Source organism: Metarhizium robertsii (assembly GCF_000187425.2).
Source record: "Metarhizium robertsii ARSEF 23 chromosome Unknown MAA_Scf_3, whole genome shotgun sequence".
Classification (NCBI taxonomy): domain Eukaryota; kingdom Fungi; phylum Ascomycota; class Sordariomycetes; order Hypocreales; family Clavicipitaceae; genus Metarhizium; species Metarhizium robertsii.
In genome coordinates this window covers 2,117,626-2,138,827 of record NW_011942171.1, presented here as the reverse complement: position 1 = coordinate 2,138,827, position 21,202 = coordinate 2,117,626, and the positions used below count along the sequence as shown (strand labels likewise).

General features: G+C 52.5%; 8 protein-coding genes across 8 annotated transcripts; 6 read left to right on the top strand and 2 right to left on the bottom strand.

The window, feature by feature from the left end:
- Positions 1 to 150: 150 nt before the first annotated feature.
- On the top strand, positions 151 to 837 carry MAA_03755 (exosome-associated family protein; the record flags this gene model as incomplete). The annotated part of the gene is made up of 3 exons (XM_007821753.1): positions 151 to 331; positions 398 to 564; positions 646 to 837. 3 exons carry the CDS (start codon positions 151 to 153, stop codon positions 835 to 837), a joined length of 540 nt encoding a protein of 179 aa, XP_007819944.1.
- Positions 838 to 1,449: 612 nt separating this feature from the next.
- Positions 1,450 to 2,054, top strand: MAA_03756 (CHCH domain-containing protein; the record flags this gene model as incomplete). Its single annotated transcript, XM_007821754.1, has 2 exons — positions 1,450 to 1,658; positions 1,808 to 2,054. 2 exons carry the CDS (start codon positions 1,450 to 1,452, stop codon positions 2,052 to 2,054), a joined length of 456 nt encoding a protein of 151 aa, XP_007819945.1.
- Positions 2,055 to 2,562: 508 nt separating this feature from the next.
- On the bottom strand, positions 2,563 to 4,056 carry MAA_03757 (ubx; the record flags this gene model as incomplete). Its single annotated transcript, XM_007821755.1, has 4 exons — positions 2,563 to 2,601; positions 2,660 to 3,799; positions 3,864 to 3,916; positions 3,978 to 4,056. 4 exons carry the CDS (start codon positions 4,054 to 4,056, stop codon positions 2,563 to 2,565), a joined length of 1,311 nt encoding a protein of 436 aa, XP_007819946.1.
- A 653-nt stretch (positions 4,057 to 4,709) lies between these two features.
- MAA_03758 (L-aminoadipate-semialdehyde dehydrogenase large subunit) lies at positions 4,710 to 8,633 on the top strand (the record flags this gene model as incomplete). The annotated part of the gene is made up of 8 exons (XM_007821756.2): positions 4,710 to 4,837; positions 4,903 to 5,114; positions 5,171 to 5,234; positions 5,303 to 5,530; positions 5,594 to 5,718; positions 5,772 to 6,472; positions 6,523 to 7,028; positions 7,088 to 8,633. 8 exons carry the CDS (start codon positions 4,710 to 4,712, stop codon positions 8,631 to 8,633), a joined length of 3,510 nt encoding a protein of 1,169 aa, XP_007819947.2.
- Positions 8,634 to 9,359: 726 nt separating this feature from the next.
- On the top strand, positions 9,360 to 10,499 carry MAA_03759 (Surfeit locus 1; the record flags this gene model as incomplete). Its single annotated transcript, XM_007821757.2, has 3 exons — positions 9,360 to 10,128; positions 10,209 to 10,314; positions 10,400 to 10,499. 3 exons carry the CDS (start codon positions 9,360 to 9,362, stop codon positions 10,497 to 10,499), a joined length of 975 nt encoding a protein of 324 aa, XP_007819948.2.
- A 120-nt stretch (positions 10,500 to 10,619) lies between these two features.
- Positions 10,620 to 12,401, bottom strand: MAA_03760 (Histone-fold domain containing protein; the record flags this gene model as incomplete). Its single annotated transcript, XM_007821758.1, has 3 exons — positions 10,620 to 10,782; positions 10,844 to 11,542; positions 11,629 to 12,401. 3 exons carry the CDS (start codon positions 12,399 to 12,401, stop codon positions 10,620 to 10,622), a joined length of 1,635 nt encoding a protein of 544 aa, XP_007819949.1.
- Positions 12,402 to 16,788: 4,387 nt separating this feature from the next.
- On the top strand, positions 16,789 to 17,196 carry MAA_03761 (uncharacterized protein; the record flags this gene model as incomplete). Its single annotated transcript, XM_007821759.2, has 1 exon — positions 16,789 to 17,196. One exon carries the CDS (start codon positions 16,789 to 16,791, stop codon positions 17,194 to 17,196), a length of 408 nt encoding a protein of 135 aa, XP_007819950.2.
- A 3,293-nt stretch (positions 17,197 to 20,489) lies between these two features.
- On the top strand, positions 20,490 to 21,161 carry MAA_03762 (Small GTPase superfamily, Rho type; the record flags this gene model as incomplete). The annotated part of the gene is made up of 2 exons (XM_007821760.2): positions 20,490 to 20,804; positions 20,865 to 21,161. 2 exons carry the CDS (start codon positions 20,490 to 20,492, stop codon positions 21,159 to 21,161), a joined length of 612 nt encoding a protein of 203 aa, XP_007819951.2.
- Positions 21,162 to 21,202: the final 41 nt, after the last annotated feature.

Below are 21,202 nucleotides of genomic sequence, written 5' to 3'. Positions count from 1 at the left end.
GACAGTCGAACATCAAAAAAGCTCTGCGTCACCAGCACCCTGACTTTGCAAAATGATTTTACAAGCCATCCAAGACTTCCACTAAAACCAAGACGGGTCAAAAATAAATCGAAATCGACCAGCAGCGTAAGAACCGTCTCGACTTTCAGCATGAGCGACGTCAAAGACATCAGCCCCGACCTGGACAGGCTGGACCGGCAGCTTGACAACCTCGAAGATGCGCTCGCGCCGTTGCTCAACAACCTCAATGAGAAGGCGTCTCAATTACCGCTCCTCGACAAGGCCAAGCTATTTTCCCTGACAGCCTATTCAATCGAATCCCTTCTCTTCTGTGAGCATGCGTCACTCGCCCTCTGTTTGCGGGCGACGGGCTGTTACTGACTTGGCTGTTTAATAGCCTATCTGAGACTCCAGGGCGTAGACGCCCAGAACCACCCCGTATACGCTGAACTGAAGCGTGTGCAGCAGTATTTCGGCAAGATCAAAGCCGCCGAGGAGCCGGAGACGCAGAGAAGCCTGGTGGTGAACCAGGAAGCCGCGGCTCGGATCTTGAAGGCCGATTTGGTACGTGGATTCACGCCCCCCTTTTATCCATGAGAAATCTGCTGGGGGAGCATACGAGAGCTGACCTCTTTTGAAATGTAGGCCGACAACAAGTCTATCAGCAGCAAGCTGGCTGAAAAGATTGCTGAAGAGCGTGCCAAGGCGCTGCTCAAGTCGGTGGAGAGCAGGAAACGACCTGCTGATGAATCGGCTGCATCTGGGGGATCGGGAAGTGATGCGCAGGTGAACAAGAAGAGGAAGCAGAAGGGAAGGGGGAAGGGGAAGCAGAAATGATGGGGGTATCGTGGATGACACATCGTGGTGGTATGAGCCACGGAGATGTGGTGTTTGGCACTTCATGGCTTCTTTTTCCGGAAGCATTGCTGGCTGACCGGCTGGAAACTGGGTATTTTGTTGGACACGAATGACGCTTTTGTTCCCTTTCCATCCTTGGGTTTATTATGGTCATTCATAGTCACGGAGCATGGCGTCGGGATACACTGTTTTGATTAGATGGACCTGAACAAGAATAAATGCTTGAATTCCTCGCCAAACCATGATGCTGCAGCTGGAAAAACATGGTGGTTTACAAAACACCAGCAATATGAATATAAAACAAAAGCAACATTGAATCCTCCATGGGCTATAAACAGCCAAGGCACGATGACTACTTAAGTAGGTACCTGGACCCCTGCCACTCTCCCGAGGCCACCCGGCCCACGCCTGCAAACCCGCCCCCTCCCATTGGCCACGTCCTCCAGCCGCTCCAGAACATCGCCAACTCTTCTCCAAGCTTCCGCGTTGCCCATTTCTCCCATTTTTATATCCCCCTCATCCGCCACAACTCTCCTCCTCCTCCTCCTCCTCCACCGTTCCCAACCGCCAAAAACCTCATCACCGAAGAAGATGCCTCGCAACAGATCCGTCGGCCGCGCCCCCGCGCCTTCACGGGCACCCACCCGTCCCACGGTGCCTGCCTCCAACCCCATGCCTCAGCAGCAGCGTCCTGCCACCACCATGGCCGCTCCTCCCCAGCATGCTCCCCAGCAAATGGCTCCCGCGCCGGCCGCCTCACAAGGCCCCGGGCTGTTTGGCCAGATGGCCAGCACCGCCGCGTACGTATGACCACGCCCCGGGAAAAGAATCCGACCCAGAGCAAGCGTGGTGAGGGTTGCACCCAACAAGGACGATTCACTCTCCCGAATGCCCATGAGGAATTTAAAAAGACAATGGGAGGGGGGTAACATGCTAACTTTGTACGCAGTGGCGTCGCCATCGGCTCATCGGTCGGCCATGCCATCGGCGGCCTCTTCTCGGGCGGCTCGTCGGAGCCCGCGCCGCAGCCGGTGCAGGCCCAGGCCACCCAGCAGCAGCAGCAATGGGGCAACAACTGCCAGGCCGCTACGCAGCAGTTCACCAAGTGCATGGACGACAATGGCGGCAACATGCAAATTTGCAACTGGTACCTGGAGCAGCTGAAGGCTTGCCAGGCCGCTGCGAGCCAGTACTAGACAGCGTTGAAAAGGACAAAAGGAGAGGGCAAGGGAGCAGGGGGCAGAGAACACGGGGCAGTGTAACTATGGGACTTGAGGGAAACGGGTGATTTAAGCGCGTTCAATCCGTTGGGCCGCTATGGGAGTGTACGGGATTATACAGCATCGTCATTGAGTTGGGGGTTGTCTGACAGACTTACACCGGAATGGCTCGGTGGTTCTTGTATTATAGATGGAATTGCCGCTCTGGGAGAATCCAATCACCTCTCGGTTTGCTATCAAGCTCTTTTCTGCTGTGTTACATGGTGAATGTGTACATACTGACTGAGCACATGTGTTGCAGCATATGCTGCCGCCTTTGCGGGCTCAGGGACAATTACGAGACAGGGTCTGCTTTGCAGATATATCCAACGCATTTCGCCATTTCATGTTGCGGAATACGAAAGTTCAGCATTTTATTACTCGTGCAGAATATTGATATCTTCTGAGCTGATACACAGTATGCCTTGACTTTACTTTCAGACAGCTATTTCTCATCCTCGTCAGGTCTGGGTTCAAAGTTTAACTACGGTCGTGTTAGCCAGCACAGTTTCATCCCAGCAAAATTTCTAACTCCTGCTTACCGAATTCCCATTATACAACTGGTGGTCCCGTCGCTTATCATTGGGATTCTCAAACCCCTGAACACGACGGCTCTTGGCTTGTGTAGAGGCTGAATCTGACTGTTCGCCGACTGTCTCCTGGCTGTTGTTGCCGCCGCCTCTACCAAGACCGATCAAGCCGAGGACCCAGGTGAAAAAACCTAATATTGAGCCAATAATCCAAGAGAGGAGTCCTTGTGATGAGTTGTTATATGCAGAGGTATAGCTTCGGACATGGATCAAAATAAGTGTTGACGAAGGAGATAAGCCAATCTCTCCCAAAGACTTTCCCTCCTCTGTTTCGTCAATCGATTTATTGGGCAGCGGCGTAAGCAGTTGCGTGAATGTATAGGGCAGTTCACCGTCGGTTCTGTTCTCGTCGACCCACTTCCGAACCTCCTTCACAGGGTCCGAAGTCTTGAAACGGGATCGAATAGTCGAGCCATCAAACAGTCGGACTTGGATGGAGGTAAGACTGCTGTTCTTGGCTGCCGACGACATTGTCGACGGAGACGCGGTGCCCACTGGCAAGGAAGAGTCACTTTTTGAGTGGATCTCCTTCCTTTGCTGCTCTCGTTCGGCCGCCTGCTGGCGTCGTTCCTCTTTATCATCCTGGATACGCTTCAGGATTCGCTTCCGTTCCTCTGATTCTTGCTGTTTTTTCTTCCTGACCAAGGCCGCTTGTTTCTGCGCACTTTCGCTGGCTTCCGCGGCTGCCTTGGCGCTCCTCTTGGCCAACTCTTCCTTGGCCTTTTGTTCAGCGGCCTCTTTGGCGGCTTTTAGCCTCGCAGCTCGCTCTTCTAGGACGCGGCGTACGTTATCTGATCGCTCCACTGTTGGTGGGATTCCACTCGAGCTAGACAAAGTGGGGGACGAGGACGAAAGCGATTCGGAAGCTGGTTGCGCCGTGTGTGGTGGTGAAATATTGAACGAGTTTTGGATTCGGCGGAGGAAATCCTCTTTCGAAGTTCCGGCAGCAATGTACTCCTTGAGTTCGCCATTCTTCATGATGACGATGGTGGGTGTCTGAGGAAGAGGGAAGATTTGCGCCAGGTAGCCGAATTCTTCTGAACCGTGTGTCAACCTCAAGGCCACGGCCTGCTTGGCAATTACGTCTACCAACTTCAACGAAATGTCAACACTCGAATCAATTAAAACCCCCCCTTTTGGAAGAAAGGCATCATACTGAAGGATCCTGCAAGAACTCGTGCTCCCAAGTCTGGCTCTCGTCATTGTCATCTGGCCAGGTCAGCACGTAGCTTCGTCCATGCGTCAATGGGCGATTACCAGGCACGCTTACTCGTAACAAAGCAAAAGACGGATTTTTGCTGGCCAACAGCCGTGGAAATTCCCTCTTGGAGAGACCCTTGGTAAAACATGATGGCTAATTTCGACGGGACTCAGGCAGGCGTTCTCATGAAACACATGTGGCCATGTGGCAATGTGCGTGGGTGATGGATGCTCAACGCCACGTTTGGTGGACGAAGGAGGGCGTGAGGAAGTTCAGTTGCTGGTCAGCTCCGCAAATGGGCTATCACGAGACGAATTCAACATGCAGAAGAAATAAATAAGTACAAAAAAAAAGACGCGTTATCCCATGGCAATACGGACGACAAACGGGTACAGGGAAACAAGCTAATGCCAACGCTGCCGCGGAAAGCTCAACCAAACATTTCAACGTCAACAGTTGAGCTCGGGCATCTGCAGTTGGGGACACGACACTGGGTGGGCGATGAGTGGGGCAGGCGGTGAAGCTGGGATCGGGAGCCATGAGGAAGTCACCAACCCTAACCCTCCACTCCGACTCTCGGAGCTCGGCAGAAATTTCTTGGTGTGACGCATTGGAAGCCTCAAGCCACTATTTTCTCAGTGGCCTCGGACCGCTCCATTAAATCCAGGGACGATCTCTGAATCCACTAAATCTTGAGAGCTTCAATTCATCAACACCCTCAGCCGCCCAATCTCTTCACAGCCTTCGTCGGCCGTAGCCAGCAGTAATTTTTTGATATTGTGTACCAGTACGACCGCCATAATGTCGCTACCTGATCCTACCGAGGACCTCGACTGGGGAGGTTACCTTGGAGGCATTCATGAGATATTCCACAAGAATGCCGTGGCTCATCCTGACAGGCCTTGTGTGACAGAGACCAAGACGTCAAAGTGAGTGACGTCCCTTTGCATTGAGACAGGGCTATGTTGGTGCCAGTTACTGACAACGCATCCAGGGCGCCAACAAGAACATACACCTACCGCCAAATTGATGAGGCAAGCAACAACATCGCAAACTATTTGCGCGATGCTGGCATCCAGAATGGAGACGCAGTCATGATTTTTGCGCACCGCTCAGTTGAGTTGGTCTGTGCGTACATGGGAACCCTGGCTGCTGGTGCTATCGTCACCGTTCTTGATCCTCAATATCCTCCACAGAGACAACAAAGTATGATGTACCTCGGACGAGAACTGGAACGAGAATCAACTAACGTATCATACCAGTCTATCTTCAAGTCTCTCAGCCCAAGGCGCTGATCTCCATTCGCAAGGCTACGGAGGAGAGTGGGTAAGTGCAAACCCCCAACTCTTCCATGATCTGAGAACTCACAATATTGACATCTTGTTACATTACAGTCCTCTTGCTCCTCTCGTTCAGAAGTACATTGATGATGACCTTGCCATTAAGATCAAGATTCCAGACCTCCGCTTCACCGACGATAGCGCGTTGACTGGCGGCGACCAAGACAGCGGCGATATCTTCGCCAACGTTAAGGAGAGGGCCTCAACACCTCCTGATGTGCTCATTGGACCCGATTCCAACTGTACGCTGTCATTTACGAGCGGAACTCAAGGTTTGCCAAAGTGCGAGAAGTTCCTTTTTTTTTCTTTTTCGTCAAAAGTCGAGCTTTTACTAATGTTCAACAGGGGCGTGCTTGGCCGTCATTACAGCCTGGCAAAATATTTCCCATGGATGGCTGAGAAGTTCGGCCTCTCATCAGAGAGCGTGTACGCCTGTCTTTCTGGGATTGCCCATGACCCAATTCAGCGAGGTGCGAATTCGTTTGCCATGTAGTTCAAAAGCTATTACTAATTGTGGCCTCAGATATCATGACGCCCCTTTTCTTGGGCGCTCAGCTCCTGATACCCGCCAAGGAGGATATCCAGCACGAGAGGTTGAGTGAATGGATGAGAGAGTGGTCACCAACGACGACTCACCTTACGCCTGCTATGGGGCAGATTCTGGTCGGTGGCGCCACAGCTCAGTTTCCCAACCTGCGCCAGGTCTTCTTTGTTGGTGACGTCCTCACCACTCGCGACTGCAAGGCCCTTCGTAAGCTTGGTCCTGCCTGCACTATCATCAACATGTACGGAACCACTGAAACTTCTCGCGCCGTGTCCTACTTTGAGGTCCCTTCCGCCCAGGAAGACCCGACAGCCCTGGATTCACTCGGCGACTCTGTTCCCGCTGGCTGGGGCATGAAGAATGTCCAGGTGCTGGTCGTGGATCGGGAAGATCGCACCAAGATCTGTCCGATTGGTGTGGTTGGAGAGATCTATATCCGCGCCGCTGGTCTTGCCGAAGGATACCTTAATGATCCTGAGAAGAACAAGGAGAAGTTTATTGACAATTGGTTCGTCGACAACAACAAGTGGGTGGAAGCAGACAAGGCCAACGACAAGCGCGAACCGTGGCGCAAGTACTACAAGGGACCGCGAGACAGACTTTACGTCACAGGGGACCTCGGAGAATATCGATCGGACGGGGCTGTGCGTGTCTCAGGCCGTATCGACTCACAAGTCAAGGTAGCTAATGATTCATTTATTCACTCGTTTTTTCAAAGCTAACTCAACAGATCCGTGGATTCCGGGTTGAACTTAACGAGATTGATGCGAACCTCGGTGGCAGTCCTCTGATCCGAGACTGCAAGACCCTGGTTCGAAGAGATCGTAACGAGGAGCCGACGCTCGTCAGCTACATCGTGCCTGAAATTGCTGAATGGAAGCGCTGGCTTGAGACCCAGGGCCTCCAGGATATCGAAGAGGAGGGTGTGGAAATGGGACCCTGTATTGTCTATCTCAAGAAGAGGTTCCGCCGAATCCAAGCCGAGGTGCGAGACCACCTCAAGTCTCGCTTACCAGCACACTCGGTTCCCTCGATCTACATTGTGTTACAGAAGTTGCCTCTTAACCCGAACGGAAAGGTTGACTCTCCTAATTTACCTTTCCCCGATGCTTCTCTCATGATGGAGGATGCCTCAGAGGAGGATCTGAAGAGCTGGGAGAGCCTTTCTGACACTGAGAAGACTATTGCGACACAATGGTCAACTCTGATCCCGGGTCTAAATGCCCAGACCGTCAGGTATGCCTCTGCTGATAGTTCACTTCTCTACAGTTCAAACACTGACCCTCAATTCTTAGGCCGGACTCAAGCTTCTTCGACTGCGGTGGTCACAGTCTTCTTGCCCAGCAGCTCCTGCTTGACATTCGCAAGAACCTGGGCGTCGACATCACCATCGGTGTCCTCTATGCAAACCCTACTCTTCGCGGGCTGAGCACCCAAGTCGACCGTCTTCGCAGCGGCCAGGCTGTTGCAGTCGACCATTCTGACGATACTGTCTACTCTAACTCCCTCGATGAACTTACCAAGACCCTGGATGCAAAGTACCAAAGCGCGGATCCCGATGCTCTGAGCCCTTCCAACAGCACCACATTCTTCCTTACCGGTGCTACTGGCTTCCTCGGCGCATACCTAGCCAAGGACATACTAGAAAGGAAGAACACAAAGCTTATCGCTCATATCCGTGGAGCCAAGGACCTGAAGTTCGCCAAGGAGCGTCTTGTAAGGTCCCTTAAGGGCTACAGTCTCTGGCAAGACTCCTGGGCCAATAGGATCTCCTGCGTTATTGGTGATCTCTCTAAGCCTCATCTTGGCCTTGATGATGCTAGCTGGAAGCATGTCGCTAATACAGCTGATGTACTTATCCACAACGCTGCGTATGTCCACTGGATTGCTCGTTACGAGCAGATGATGCGTCCCAATGTTCTCTCTACTATCGACGCTATGAAGCTCTGCAACGAGGGCAAGCCTAAGCTCTTCACCTTTGTATCCTCGACTTCCACCCTCGACACAGACTACTATATTAACCTATCCAACGCTCAGACTGCTACCGGCCGCAGCGCTATTCTCGAGTCCGACGACATGATCGGTAGCCGTGCCGGTCTTGGCACCGGCTACGGTCAAACTAAGTGGGTGTCTGAGCAACTCGTCCGCGAGGCCGGCCGCCGTGGTCTCCGCGGCGCAGTCGTCCGACCAGGCTATATCCTTGGCAGCCGCAATGGCGGTGTCTCTAACACAGATGACTTTCTTATTCGCCTCTGCAAGGGCTGTGTCCAACTCGGTGCTCGTCCTCGCATTGTCAACTCGGTCAACGCCGTCCCTGTCGACCACGTCGCTCGCGTTGTTGTCGCTTCGGCGCTGAACCCCCTTCCCGGCGTTAACGTTGTGCACGTTACTGCCCACCCGCGTCTGCGGATGAACGAGTTCCTCTCTGTACTAAACTACTATGGTTACGAGGTGCCTGAGGTCGACTACGATGACTGGAAAATGCAGCTGGAGGAGTTTGTCTCAGCTGGACCCGTCGAGAAGGATCAGGAGCAAAGCGCGCTAATGCCGCTGTTCCACATGGCTACGTCAAACCTCCCGAGCACCACTCGTGCTCCTGAGCTGGATGATAGGAACGCCGTGGCTATTCTCAAGGCTGATGCAGAGCGCTGGACAGGCGTCGATGATAGTGCAGGAGAGGGCATCACTCGTGAGGATATCGGTAGGTATCTCCGGTACCTCGTTGAGATCAAGTTCATGGCCGCACCCACGGGTAGAGGTCGTGAGTTGCCCGCGATTGACACCTCGATCGCCGAGGCGCAGGCACAGTGGGGAGTCGGTGGTCGCGGGGGTGCTTCTTAAGAATGCTCTTTTGGCTAGAGATATGAGGCTATGTTTTGTTGATAAACATGTTTGCATGTTCAAAGGGGGTACGACTTGGAAAACAAATTCTGGGGGCGCTCACGGGTAGAACACGAGCATAGGACAGCATTTGTTATAAGGAGAAATTGAGTACACTCGGAGATGGCAACACCTGGGAAAGAGCAATATGATGGTTGCGATTTGACGGCAAGCGACTGTCCAGTCGCTCATGAGACCGGGTACATTGACAGCTGATTCTCGGATCAAGGGCCCTCAGATACCTTGCTCCCTGCTGCACCTCGAGATTCAAATAAAAAAAGCTCATCACAGGCTTGTGTTTATAATACCTCGGGATCATTGCAGATTAGCTACTTTAAAACCTCTGGTTGCATTTCACATTCGGACCATAGACAATGTCGGGAGTTGGCGATGCATGACCAAGGGAATGAGGGGCATATACAATAAATAGAATACATCAAATACAGATCTAATAAACCTCGATAAGATATATGCACCATACAATCAGTGAACAAAGGGGTCCATGTATATATAAACTACAAGCGGGAACCTGCTCAAAGCTGTCAGCCCTGGATCCGATCCGTCGCCGGCCATCCTTGTGGGGCCAAGCTCAAACACCACGACGTCAGCCGCCGCAGAAAGCTCATCCATCGTCCCCTCGCCACGCCACTCCGTCACATCAACGCCGTAGAGGCCGCACCTCAAAACATGAACTGCCCGAGCAGTTTCTTGCGAGGCCTTCGCGCGGGCAGCATCCCCCCACGGCTCAGCCAACCCACAGCCCTCGCGACACGCCGCCCCCCGTCAAGGCCAATCCATCATCGCCATCGACAACTGACCACGACTCCCCGGCGCCGCCTCGCAGACAAGCAAGCCGCCGACGACCCGGGCTTCACATCCATCCTCGACGCGCCGCCGCAAATCGTCCGCGCCGGCAAACGCCACGGCCCGGGCATCATCCTCCTGGCCCTCATCCCCATCACGGCCTTCGCCCTCGGGACGTGGCAGGTCCAGCGCCTCGGGTGGAAGACGGACCTCATCGCCAAGCTGGAGGACCGCCTCGTCCGCGACCCCCTCCCGCTCCCGCCGTCCGTCGACCCCTCGGCCGTCCACGACTTCGACTACCGCCGCGTCCGCGCGACCGGCACCTTCCGCCACGACCAGGAGATGCTCATCGGGCCCCGCATGCGCGACGGCAAGGACGGCTACATGGTCGTCACGCCGCTCGAGCGCGACGGCGGCACCACCGTCCTCGTCAACAGGGGCTGGATCAGCAAGGCGCACCGGGACCAGCGCACTCGCCCCGACAGCCTGCCCACCGGCCAGGTCACCGTCGAGGGACTGCTGCGCGAGCCCTGGAAGAAGAACATGTTTACGCCCGAGAACCGGCCCGACCGGGGCATGTTCTACTTCCCGGACGTCAAGCAGATGGCCGAGCTGACGGGCAGCCAGCCCGTTTGGATCGAGGTGACAATGGGTATGTCGTGAGAGTTCCCAACCCCCATGCGTGAGCCACGGGTGGGAGACGGCGCTTGCTGGGTCGCTAACTGGACAAAGAACCCGAATTTATGCGAATGATGGACTTTGAGGCAAGGGGCATTCCCTACGGGCGACCGGCAGAGGTCAACTTGAGGAATAATCACGCACAGTACATTTTTACATGGTACGCCGCACAATGTGATACATTTTTTTCTTCCTTTTCCCGGTACGAAACTCGTGGTACCATCATCGTTGCTGACATTGTGTAGGTATGGCTTATCTGTTGCCACCGCAATCATGTTGTACATGGTTCTCAAAAAGCCTGCATCCAGCATTACACGCCGTGTTCAAGCTACTAAAAAATTCTAGCTGTAGCAGTATGGGTATTCTTGTAACATTAGCCAAAGCAAAAAAAGCCACGTGTCGGTACATCATAAACAGAGCATACACCCTTCAATAATACTGTAATATACAGGCCCAAGTCTGGGCTCAGGACATCTCAGAGCTAGCCTCGGTTGTTTCATCATCTCGTAATCTTTTGCGGCGTGCGCCTACACTTTGTATAGGCATCCTCAACTCTTGCAGCAACTCCCTCGGTAAATGTCTCTGCGCAAGTGAGAACATTGTGCTATCCGAAGTAATTTGACGTTGTCTGTACACTGTTAGAAATCGGTCCAAATGGAAGGAAATTTTCGACACTGTGCCTAACTTACCGCCTCATCAAGGTAGCCATGTCACTCTCCTCGATAGTTTTCCGTTTTGCGTGGTTTGCGTAAGCACCCAAGTCATCACCTAGCTGTTCAAAGAACCACTCTGAGGCTTGGGTCAGCGCGGTGAGGGTATCAGCCGATACCCGAGGGTTACTGAGACCCGAAGACTGGAGGGCTGTTTGGGCTACTCTCTTGACAAATGTTGGCGGCAGCGCAGGGTATTCTATACCATGTTTTGAGACCCTTCGCTGGCGCTTCTTGGGCTTTAATCTCTCCCTTGAGGGTTTTGCCGCAGATGAGGGTTCGACTGGTTCCTCCTCATCCACGGATTGCTCCTCAATTTCTTCGATGTATGGTTCAAAGTCGTCATCTCCATCATCCTCCCCAACAGGTTCTGGCTCCTCCGTTTGTATGATTGGAACCGGGTCGGGGTCGTTATAAACGTCAACCATATTGTCGCTTGCGCCGTCATCGGGGCCGGACGGCCTTATCGGAGTGACGTCTCCGATGCCGCCTTGATTGGCGGCATTGTTTGCCCTTGTCTCAGCTATGGATTTTTCAACCATAAGGGGAGATGTACCACCGCCATCTGCGGGCGGCTCCGACATCATGAAGGTTGTTTCTTCCGCACCAGGGGGTATTTGCAGACCAAACTCACTCCCTCGCCCAGTGACTGTATTTCGCCTTGATTCGTCATCAATTCTAACTCGTGTCAGCAGTCTCATTCACAGACACCAAAAAAAAAAAAGGAAAGGAAGAGAAGAGAAAATAGCCAGCAAGCTACATACCGAGTAATTGTTTGGTTGCCACTTGCAATCGCCTGAGCTCGAATGTTGTCCAGCAACGAGCCAGGGAAAAAATCCGATACCCTTCCCATCTCCCCAGTGACTTCATTAGGATCAAAAGCATCACTGTCAAAGCCGCCGCCAAAATCGGGCCCCGAAAGTCTGCTCGGCTGCTCACTATAAGCTCTCCTTGGCTTTTCAACAATTGGGAGGGTGTGCTCTGATTCCAAACCCGAAGACCGCGGTGGTATCAGATCAGAATCGTCGTCCTGATCGATTGGCAGCGACAGACGTGGTCTGGGCAAGTCAGCATCGTCGTCATCCTCTTCTTGAATGGGCGCAAAGCTTGAGCGCTTATCCTGCGGCGGGGACGACGACACAATGGGCTTGCTACCGGATGCCAATACTCCAGCCAGGCGTCCCAAAAGACCCATCGGGGTTTCCCTCTGGTCTACCAGGCTTTGGCGCCTAATCTTTCCCGGAGTGAGCAGGGCATTGCGACGCTGGTCGAGGGCCTGGCGCGCAGCTTTCGCATGGGGCGTTGGTGCATTGTTGCGATGCCCGCCGGATGCTGAGACGCCGCGTCGGACGGAGCTGAGGAATTCCCGAGTGGAAGTGCGGTCAAGAGGCGTATGAACAGCGGAACGGTGTGATGAGGGCGGATCGGCGCTGACGGCGCGACGGGCATTTGGGGTTCGGGCTGCGGCAGGCGTTCGTGACGGAGTCTTGGTACGCGAAGAATCTACATTTTGGGGGGACGACTCGATTGAGTCCATGGTGGGCCAGGCCGATGCAGTTGGCATAAACAGACGGCCATGTCCCAGGAACAGGAGGTTGTTGTTGATGGCGGATGTGCGGATGGTGGATGCAAGACGCGGAGACGACGTGACGTTTGAGTAAGTGGGCTCCAAGGCCAGATGCAACTTGACAGTTAGTCCTCCATAGTTACTACTAGCCACGACAGGCGGGGCACTTGCCGTGCCTGCATGGGTACCTGCCCAGGCGGGTACCTCCAACCAACAATGAAGGTTCAACGTTGGTTCCTGCCTTGCCCGCCTGGGGCCTGCAGCTTGGCCCTGCTGCCCTGTCAGAAACGACGACAAACTTGGCTTGCTATTTTTATCAACCTCAAACTCACTTGATAATTGATCCATCTCCCGTCCTCATCAGCCGTACCCCAGGCTTCAATGGTCATGCCGCTATGGAACTTGAGGCACTCAAGCTTACTGTACATCTGATTATTTGCCATTCTGCATGCTAAAATAGGAGGGGAGCAGCCATAGATGACTCTTCAGGCTGAGCATATGGTTTCATTGGCACATTCAACGTTGTACCGAGCTTCCGCAAGAAAGGCATGATTGTTATTATTAGCAGCAGATTTCCCTCGTTAATCCCAGGCACTGCAGCCTCGACATATCAGGGGGCGGACCAGGGTCGGCGGCAAAAGTCCATTTGTTCGGCACACAACTATGCTATTCTCCATCCACCACCCGCAAGACCGTCTTTGGGCGCTCGCCCCTTGCCACGGATCGATCAATCTATACGTTCAGGTGAGAGCTGAGATATCCCCAAGTGACGATCAATTTCCCTTCCGGCTTTTACGGAACTGCTTTGGGCGTACACTACTGCAGAAGGAGGCGGGCGTTGGACTTGTCTGCACGCTGCCTTAGTGTCTGGCGGATCTTATAGTTGTAGAGATGAAGAAAAGACCCTTGAAACCAGATACGAGGTCTACTCCTTGGACAGTCTCAAATGGACACCACTACATTTTCGGTATTGAAACAAAACATTCCAGTTGTTGGCCAACTTCTTCGACACAGTGACAAAACAAAATATCAGAGACTCCGCTGGACTTTTGCCTCCACAGCTTGCGATTCAACAGCGTGACCATCGAACAGCATTGAAGCTTTTGTCAGGAAGCGGGCAAATCCTTTGTGATATATCTGCCGATTATTAGAGATCGATATTGCCCGGCGCTATTGATAGACATCTTGAAATCGCCGCAGGAGAACTTCCGACTGTGTTGAAACGACTAGAATATGATATCGGAAGGGAGTATGATCCTCTGCCGCTAAAGGTTCCCACTCGTACTCAAAAATATCGCCACTATGATTTCCCGCACGGCATGCTACTATACAAACTACGAATGCGTCGAGTCACCCATCTACGTACGAGGCCATGGCAATGACGGCAGAGGTGAAACGGATTTTGCATGTACAGTATATTGGGGCCAGTGTTAATAAGTGAGACCGACGTATAATGGGGAGGGTAGTAGCTTACTTTAAAAGACGGCTCACTATCGCAATCTGGCACTAGCGGGATTATGTGTGTGCGTTGGGAAGCAGAAAGGATTTCCGAGTGACCGGGGTTCCTCGGTCTCACCAACAAGCCATGTTCCGTCCAAAGCAGCGTTTGGTCTACTTGAGCCAGACTCACGTACGCAGGAGAAACAAATATCCTCTCTTTTCTCCTTCTTGATACCGTTGCAGTCCGCCACTAAGAGACAGTGTGGGTTTCAGTTATTGCCCATTTGCAACCTCTTCGATTAAGTTGGATAATTCCGGACGATACTCCTGGCCAACGTCCACGTATTAGAGCAATTCTGAGCCTGTCCTTCGGCCAACAACAGGGAACGATGGGTATGTCGACCAGCGGGATATCGGCAAACACAACTCTAGGGAATGGAACTCTCAGAAGAGTCGAGATGTTGAGCAGGAAGACATGTTGGCGTGTTTCGATTACAGCGAGCAGTTAAAGGCGGTGGCCGAAGCAACACAATACTTGATTCAGCTGCAGGGTATATTGATAGCTACCTTCACCATCAGTACTGACTGACAGTCAGTTGCTGAGAAGGTACTGGAGTTTAGTCTTACCTCCATTTTGGAAGCCCAAAAGTCAACAAAAACGAATTTTTTGTATGTAACCCTCGAATTTGGTCGCGGTAAGTCACACTTGGCGCGCCAGAATTACGAGTTGGTAGTTGCGGCTAACGTCGGGGTTTGTGGCAGTTCATCTTTTTATGCTGCCTACAAGATGCAACTATTGCGGTTGGTATACAAGTATTGTCCAATTGTGAGTCGTCCCCACTTCGCAGCACATTAAGATATGAAGGAACATTTGCTGGCTCAGTACAACATCTCGAGAGTCGAATTGAAAGGGCCTGCGATGGCTTGATTGGTCTGCTGAAGGCTCCCAGGGTTAGATGTCGGGATATTGAGCAAGGGTGGAAGCGAAGGCTGACACCCAGCGAAAACACTATGCGGTTCCCTTCCTCCGGCAAAAAGCGCGCGTAGATTGACATAGGATTCTGTAATGTGTACTATTCACACGCCCTGGCTTCTTGGGTAGATGGACATGTCAAAGGCTACTGTAGCTGAAAAGCTGGCCTGTGAAGCAACAAAGACGCCTAAATTTGCTTCATGCAATGCCGTCCGTCCCAAGGCCAGTATCCGTATCTGTCGTATACCTACCTGCGCACGTCCAAGACAATCCCACGCTCTTTCTTATTCCTCCATTGCGCTGAACCCTACGGCTACAGCTATTCTTAGAATTTGACATTTGTCGCATTCTCCATTGTATGAACCAGTGGTCTGTTCCTGTCTCAGCGCTTGCCCCCTTCTGAGTGTTCTCGAGACCTCGGGATAACTGCCGAACCAGCGAACCATGAACAGGCAATCCCTACTCCGTAGACCCGAAGGTATGCAATAGATCCTAGTTCCGTGTGCAAAGAGTCGAAATCCATCCATGTTAGGCGACGGACATGGCTCCGACATTGACTCCCCCCTGGCCTTGGGCCTGCGTTCCCGAGTTGCCCGCGCCCTGCCATAATTAGCTTGGGCTATTCACAGCGCAACTATTTGTGCTCGCCCCAAAACATCCATCATCCATCATCCATCATCCATCAGCAAACCAATCTGACCAACATGGGAGACGACTCGGCCCACTAACAAAGACAGGGGGGGCCAACGGCATTTGCAAATTGGTCAATCGACTGATGACCCAGGTTCTCCGCAGCCGCAGCACGTATTATTCCCGTCCTCGGCTCCCGCGCGTCTTGGCTCCAGATTGTGATCAGTTGCCAGTCCATCCGATTCCCAAAACAACCTGAACACCTTGCATACCGGGATGCTTCGTAATCCGTCCTACAGCATGCATGTGTCAAATCTTTCCAACAGTCGGGTCATTACCGAGATTGCACAGTGCACACGTCTCAGACGAAAGCCCGGACAAACGACACCCACTCAGGTATTCCCACCACTCTCCACGTCTCCAGTCACACACTCGTCTTCCGTAGCAATCCCACTGGACAACAGCCCTGTTGGCGCATTCTGGAGTCCTGGAGTCCTGGAGTCCCATTCCATGATTCGTTTCCTGGCCTTCTGCAGGTGGTCTGATTTAACCAACTCGTGCCAACATCATACATACACAGAGCTTGTACTCGGACTTCATGTTGGTCTGACCAGACCAGGTCTGCCTTGGCCGCACAGGGAAGGTGCAAAATTGCTCCCATGTCCGTCTCAAGCCTCGTGTTACTGTGTGAACTCGCCAGGCAGCGGAGCATTGCTGGCAAGTGTCAACAAGGTCAGCCTGGTTCGAGCCTTTTTGCAATGCAAAGCAAGTGTGCCCCTGTCCAGCTTCATTTTTCGCTCCCTGGTCGATCAAGCGGTTCTGTACTCCATGTGGACAGGCGGTGCCATTTTTCTCTCTCTGTGTAACTCAAGATCCAGGTTCCAATTTTACCTCGTTATTGCTTTTTTAATTGCAATTGCCGGCGCTTCCCGTGTAGATAATTTTGTCATTGAAGCTCATAGTATATATCCTATGTGGCTCGCTGTCTTGGACCGCTTTTTCTGCACAATGCATTAATGTTCCTCACCTGACATAGTTCCTATCTTCCTGTCGGGTGCAAAAAATGGCTGGCCTTTGCTGTCTCTTGTCGCCGCTTCGGGCGAATAGATTTCCCTGCAACAAACCTCGACTTTATGTCGGGCTCTATGTCCGTGGTAGCTCAGCAAAGATGCCAGGCAGAGAAGACTCGTATGCAAACCTCGAACACAAGGAAGCACAAGAAACCTAAGCGGCCGCTAACCAGATTCTTCCAGTTACCATTGGGCCCTTTTGTCAGGCCCTAAAAACGATGTTAAGCCAGGTTTGCAGCACACCATGTACCATGTCAAGGACAAGTTGGTAATTGAGGGTGAGCCAAAAGCTGCCAGCTCAGTATGGGAATACTCAGTTGAATCGGACCGTTCTTCAATGCTATTAGTTCGTATAGTGGTGGGAAAGATCCGTGACATCCATCGACTTGAGAACATCCTGCGATCGGTTCCTGTTCGTAGCGATAAAGAAGGGTGGAATTCTATTTCCTGGATTCGAGAGGCTTTCCATCTTATTTCAATCGCACCAGGCGTTCTGGGTTCTCATACGGAAGACTGGGAGGAAATTCGACAGACTGCCATGTCGTATGTCGACGAGAAAAAGGCCAAGCATCGGTTCGATGGCTTAGGTAGATTCGATCTTTCGAAACCAGCTACATGGGACATGCTTCAGGGCAAAGAGATAATTGTCTAGCGTCAAGAAACCTCTCGGGCAGAGGTCAACTTCGTTTTCTGTTAAGCAGAAAAGAGAGCAACCATTACCACTCGGTTGAAGGCCATGCTCTCGTTAGTCTTGGCTTTTTTCTCAGGCGTTTGTTTTCTTTTGGTCCAAGAATTCCAAGAGATGCGAGACTTGTAGTCGGGGCGGGACATGGAGTCGGTGGCCTATACTTGTCAAAGTTGTTATCAAATGATAGATGATTGTCCATGAGTTGGAGTTGGCAGAGGCAGTGAAGCCGTGCAATTATGCAAAATACATATAATATACTTTTCGTCATGTTCGTAATAACAAGGAGATTCATTTACCCCGAAGAAGATAAAGACGAAGATGATGATACATGCCACACCAAGGTTGAGATGGCGGAGACGCGGACAGCATTCCTGTACAACTAGCCGTCTATCGTCGTTTATGACAGCCCTAGGTATTGAACTGGGCGCACTATGTGGCGTCAACGGCTTGGATGGCGGTCGGCAATCCCTGAGCTAGGCTAGCCCTGGTCGCAATCCCTCCATCGTTTTCGGGACCGGTCCGCGGCTGCTTGTGGAGTTGGATGTCCCCATAGATGGATGCTAGTGGCCACGGTTGCTGGCAAGAAATTATGCGACTATAGAGGGTAAGTCGAGTACAATAAATAGAAGCAAGAATTCCTCAGGACAAGCTTGGATGACACCGAACATCACCCATATTTCTAGTTCGCGCCTGGGTGGTGGGTTTGTTGTCTTTTTGTTCATGATTTGTTGATAAAGATCCTGGTGATCCAAGATGCTGGAACCGATGCTAGACGATCTGGCTTTGGTTTCCGAAATTCCTGGACCATGAGCGCCCCACAAACACCGTGAACCAGTCCCCGAGACATCGAGGGCTTTTAGCAGGGCCAGTGAGTGCGACATTCGGTACCAAAGCCGCAGTGGGTCTAGATAAAAACAGCATCTTATATTAACAGTGCAGAAGGATGTGTTGCGAAATCAATTAAATACCTACCCTAGGATGGCAGTAGACGTATAGTTGATGCGGAAGTCAATGCTCGGCGGATCGGAAACAAGGTCCCGCACCGCGGGCTCTCAGCCACCCAGAGAGACTTTTGTAGGAACCGACTTCATGGAAATTCCGGAATTGAACGATCTCGTTGCATAGGACTTTTAGGAGAACTGGACCATGCTCTATCTGCGACGTCAGAGGCGGTGATGCAATGGGAAAATGCCTACAGGGGCGTGCCGTCGTTGCCTTGGGCCCTAGATGTTTGACAGCTCGTTTTGTTTCCGCCCTGTTTCCGCCAAGTGTGTGGCTGTCATAATTGAAGCGTGCCTCGTCACAGATTGGCATCAAACGACTCGCACTCATCGCGTCCTCGAACGGCCGAGGCGACACAATCAAGAGAGATAATGCCTAGGGCCCGCCACAAATGACCTGGTGGTCTGTTAAGCATGGACCTTTGTCAGCAGAAATTGATAATACGTAGCCACCTACCATAACTGTTCGGTGGGAGCAGGATGCTGAAGCGGTGCTTAGAGGTCGGCTTCATATCCACTTGGATGCTCTAAGGACTCTCTGGCCCTTTTGTGGGGTTGACCGAGACGGGTTTGGTTGATGACATTGTGACTATTCATCGTGACAGAAAGGCACACGAATGGAGTCAAGCAAGTGTGTTAGTGATGGAAGCGACGGTGCAATTGCTATCTCTGACTCAGCCGGCCAGGTGTGGTTTTGCTTCAGGTCGATACTCGAATGGTGTTTCAGTCAAGTTGAATAGCAGCGGGGCGAATCGACCTGTCACTGGATGTGCCTTCCCAATTGGATACTTGAGAGGGTTGCCTCAGGCTCTAGTACAAAGGGAATGAACGGCAGGCAAATCTAGGCCGGATGCAATGTGCAGTAATGAGATGCAGATGCCAACACAAACGAATAAAGGCTGAAACAAAGACAAAGAACGCAGCTCATCCGGTGGCTGGCAGTCTCGGACAATTTATTTATTTTAAGTTTAAGGTGACGTGCGAGCGGCGGACGTGTTGACTGCCGTCTGCGCCAGTCAGTCTAGGTCAGACGCCGCGCTTGTGGTTGACAACAGACATGCGAATAAATCTGCTCGCTGGTTCGATGAAACGAAGAAATTCCTCGCATCTACGGAGTGGGCAACTAGTCCGTGGCAGATCTCGTGCGGCCTCATCTTATGATCTCCGTCACCTCGTTCCATCTCCACCGCTTGAGCAGCCACCGTCGGCGCTAGTGCACCAAACCGACAGCCCTTGAGACATCCAGTCATCCACCCAGAATCGGGAGTCTCGAGTTCGACCTGTGCGAGCGTTGGCGCCAAGCAGAAACGCAGTCCAAACCCCAAGCGAAGCCCTCCCCATCTGCCGCTCAGCTGCTCAGCTGCTCTGCTAACCCTGCTTTGCTTGAGCGATTCGGCCATCGACGACCATCGACGATTGGATCATCAGCCCAACCACACACCACACACCACGTCAAGCGAACTACTCATACTTAAGCAGGATACGGCTGGGACTCTGGGAGGCTCCATCAAGCGAAGAAAGCGTCTGGTCTGGTCTGGTCTGGTCTGGCCGCCCTCGCCCACCCGCCGCCCACTCGTCCCCCTCGTGCTCCTGAAGCCTGAAGCAGTGCGGCTTAGAGTGGTTCCGCTGTGTCGACTTGTTTCCAACGCTTTTAATGCAGCCTTTGAAACTTGCGTCTGGCCTCGCTCGATCCTTTCCGTCACCACATCTCCTGGCTGCTCCTCGACCGCGACCCCCGAATCTCTGACCAACTTATTCTTGTTTTAATTCCACCTTCTTTTTGCTAGCTGTCCGCCTCGATCTGCCCTGCGATACAACAATCATCGGCTGGCCGAATCTTCACCAGCCGTCTGAAGCACGAGCCCTCGACTCCTCCTCCTCCTCCTCCTCTCCTCATCCTCCACCAATAACCACCAACCACACCAACCACCTCCTGACTCCTCAGCTTTCCCCTCCACGCCTCGCCGCATCACGACAAAGCCGCGTAGTACGGTACTCTATCCTCGGCGTCACGGCAGAATGGCTCAGCCTAACGTTCAATCCTTGAAGGTTTGCTTGCCTTGTCCAGCTCGGGCTGCATCCGTGATTTCAATTTGATCCTGTGCTGACGGCCAACCCCTCTCAATAGTGCGTCGTGACCGGTGACGGTGCTGTTGGCAAGGTTCGCATCTCGATACCGACACTTTCCTCATCTCTGTCCAATTCTATCGCTACAGCCGTCAAGAATCTCATCGAGACTGATGCAGTATTATAGACATGTCTTCTCATTTCATACACGACAAATGCCTTCCCCGGCGAGTACATTCCTACAGTGTGAGTTTGTCCTGCGAGCTGCTCCCGACACACGTGCTGGATGGATGCAAGAAATGTGCGCTGACGTGCAACCCTAGCTTTGATAACTATACGACTAGTTTAATGGTCGACGGCAAGCCCATCAGCCTGGGACTGTGGGATACGGCTGGTCAGGAAGACTACGACCGGTTGCGGCCGCTGTCATACCCCCAAACCGACGTATTCCTGCTTTGCTTCTCTCTCATAAATCCGGCCTCATTTGACAACGTCCGATCCAAGGTAGGTTCACCTTGTTGCTGGCACTTGCAAGCATGGTGCACTGACCACTGGTTGATATAGTGGTACCCTGAGATTGATCACCACGCTCCCAATATCCCTATCATCCTGGTCGGTACCAAACTTGACTTGAAAGAAGAGTACGACAGAAGAGAGGATGCCGAAAAGAATGGAGACAGACATGCATTCGAAAACGCCTCAAAAGAAGTAAAAGAACTGAAGGAGAAGAAGAGACAGCGACCGATAGAATTTCGGGATGGATTGGCTTGTGCACGAGAAATTGGCGCGTACAAATACCTCGTGTGCTCCGCACTGACCCAAAGCAACCTGAAAGGCGTGTTCGATGAAGCTATTCGGTGAGTAGATGCGATTGCATGATCCCCCCCCCCCCCCCCCCCCCC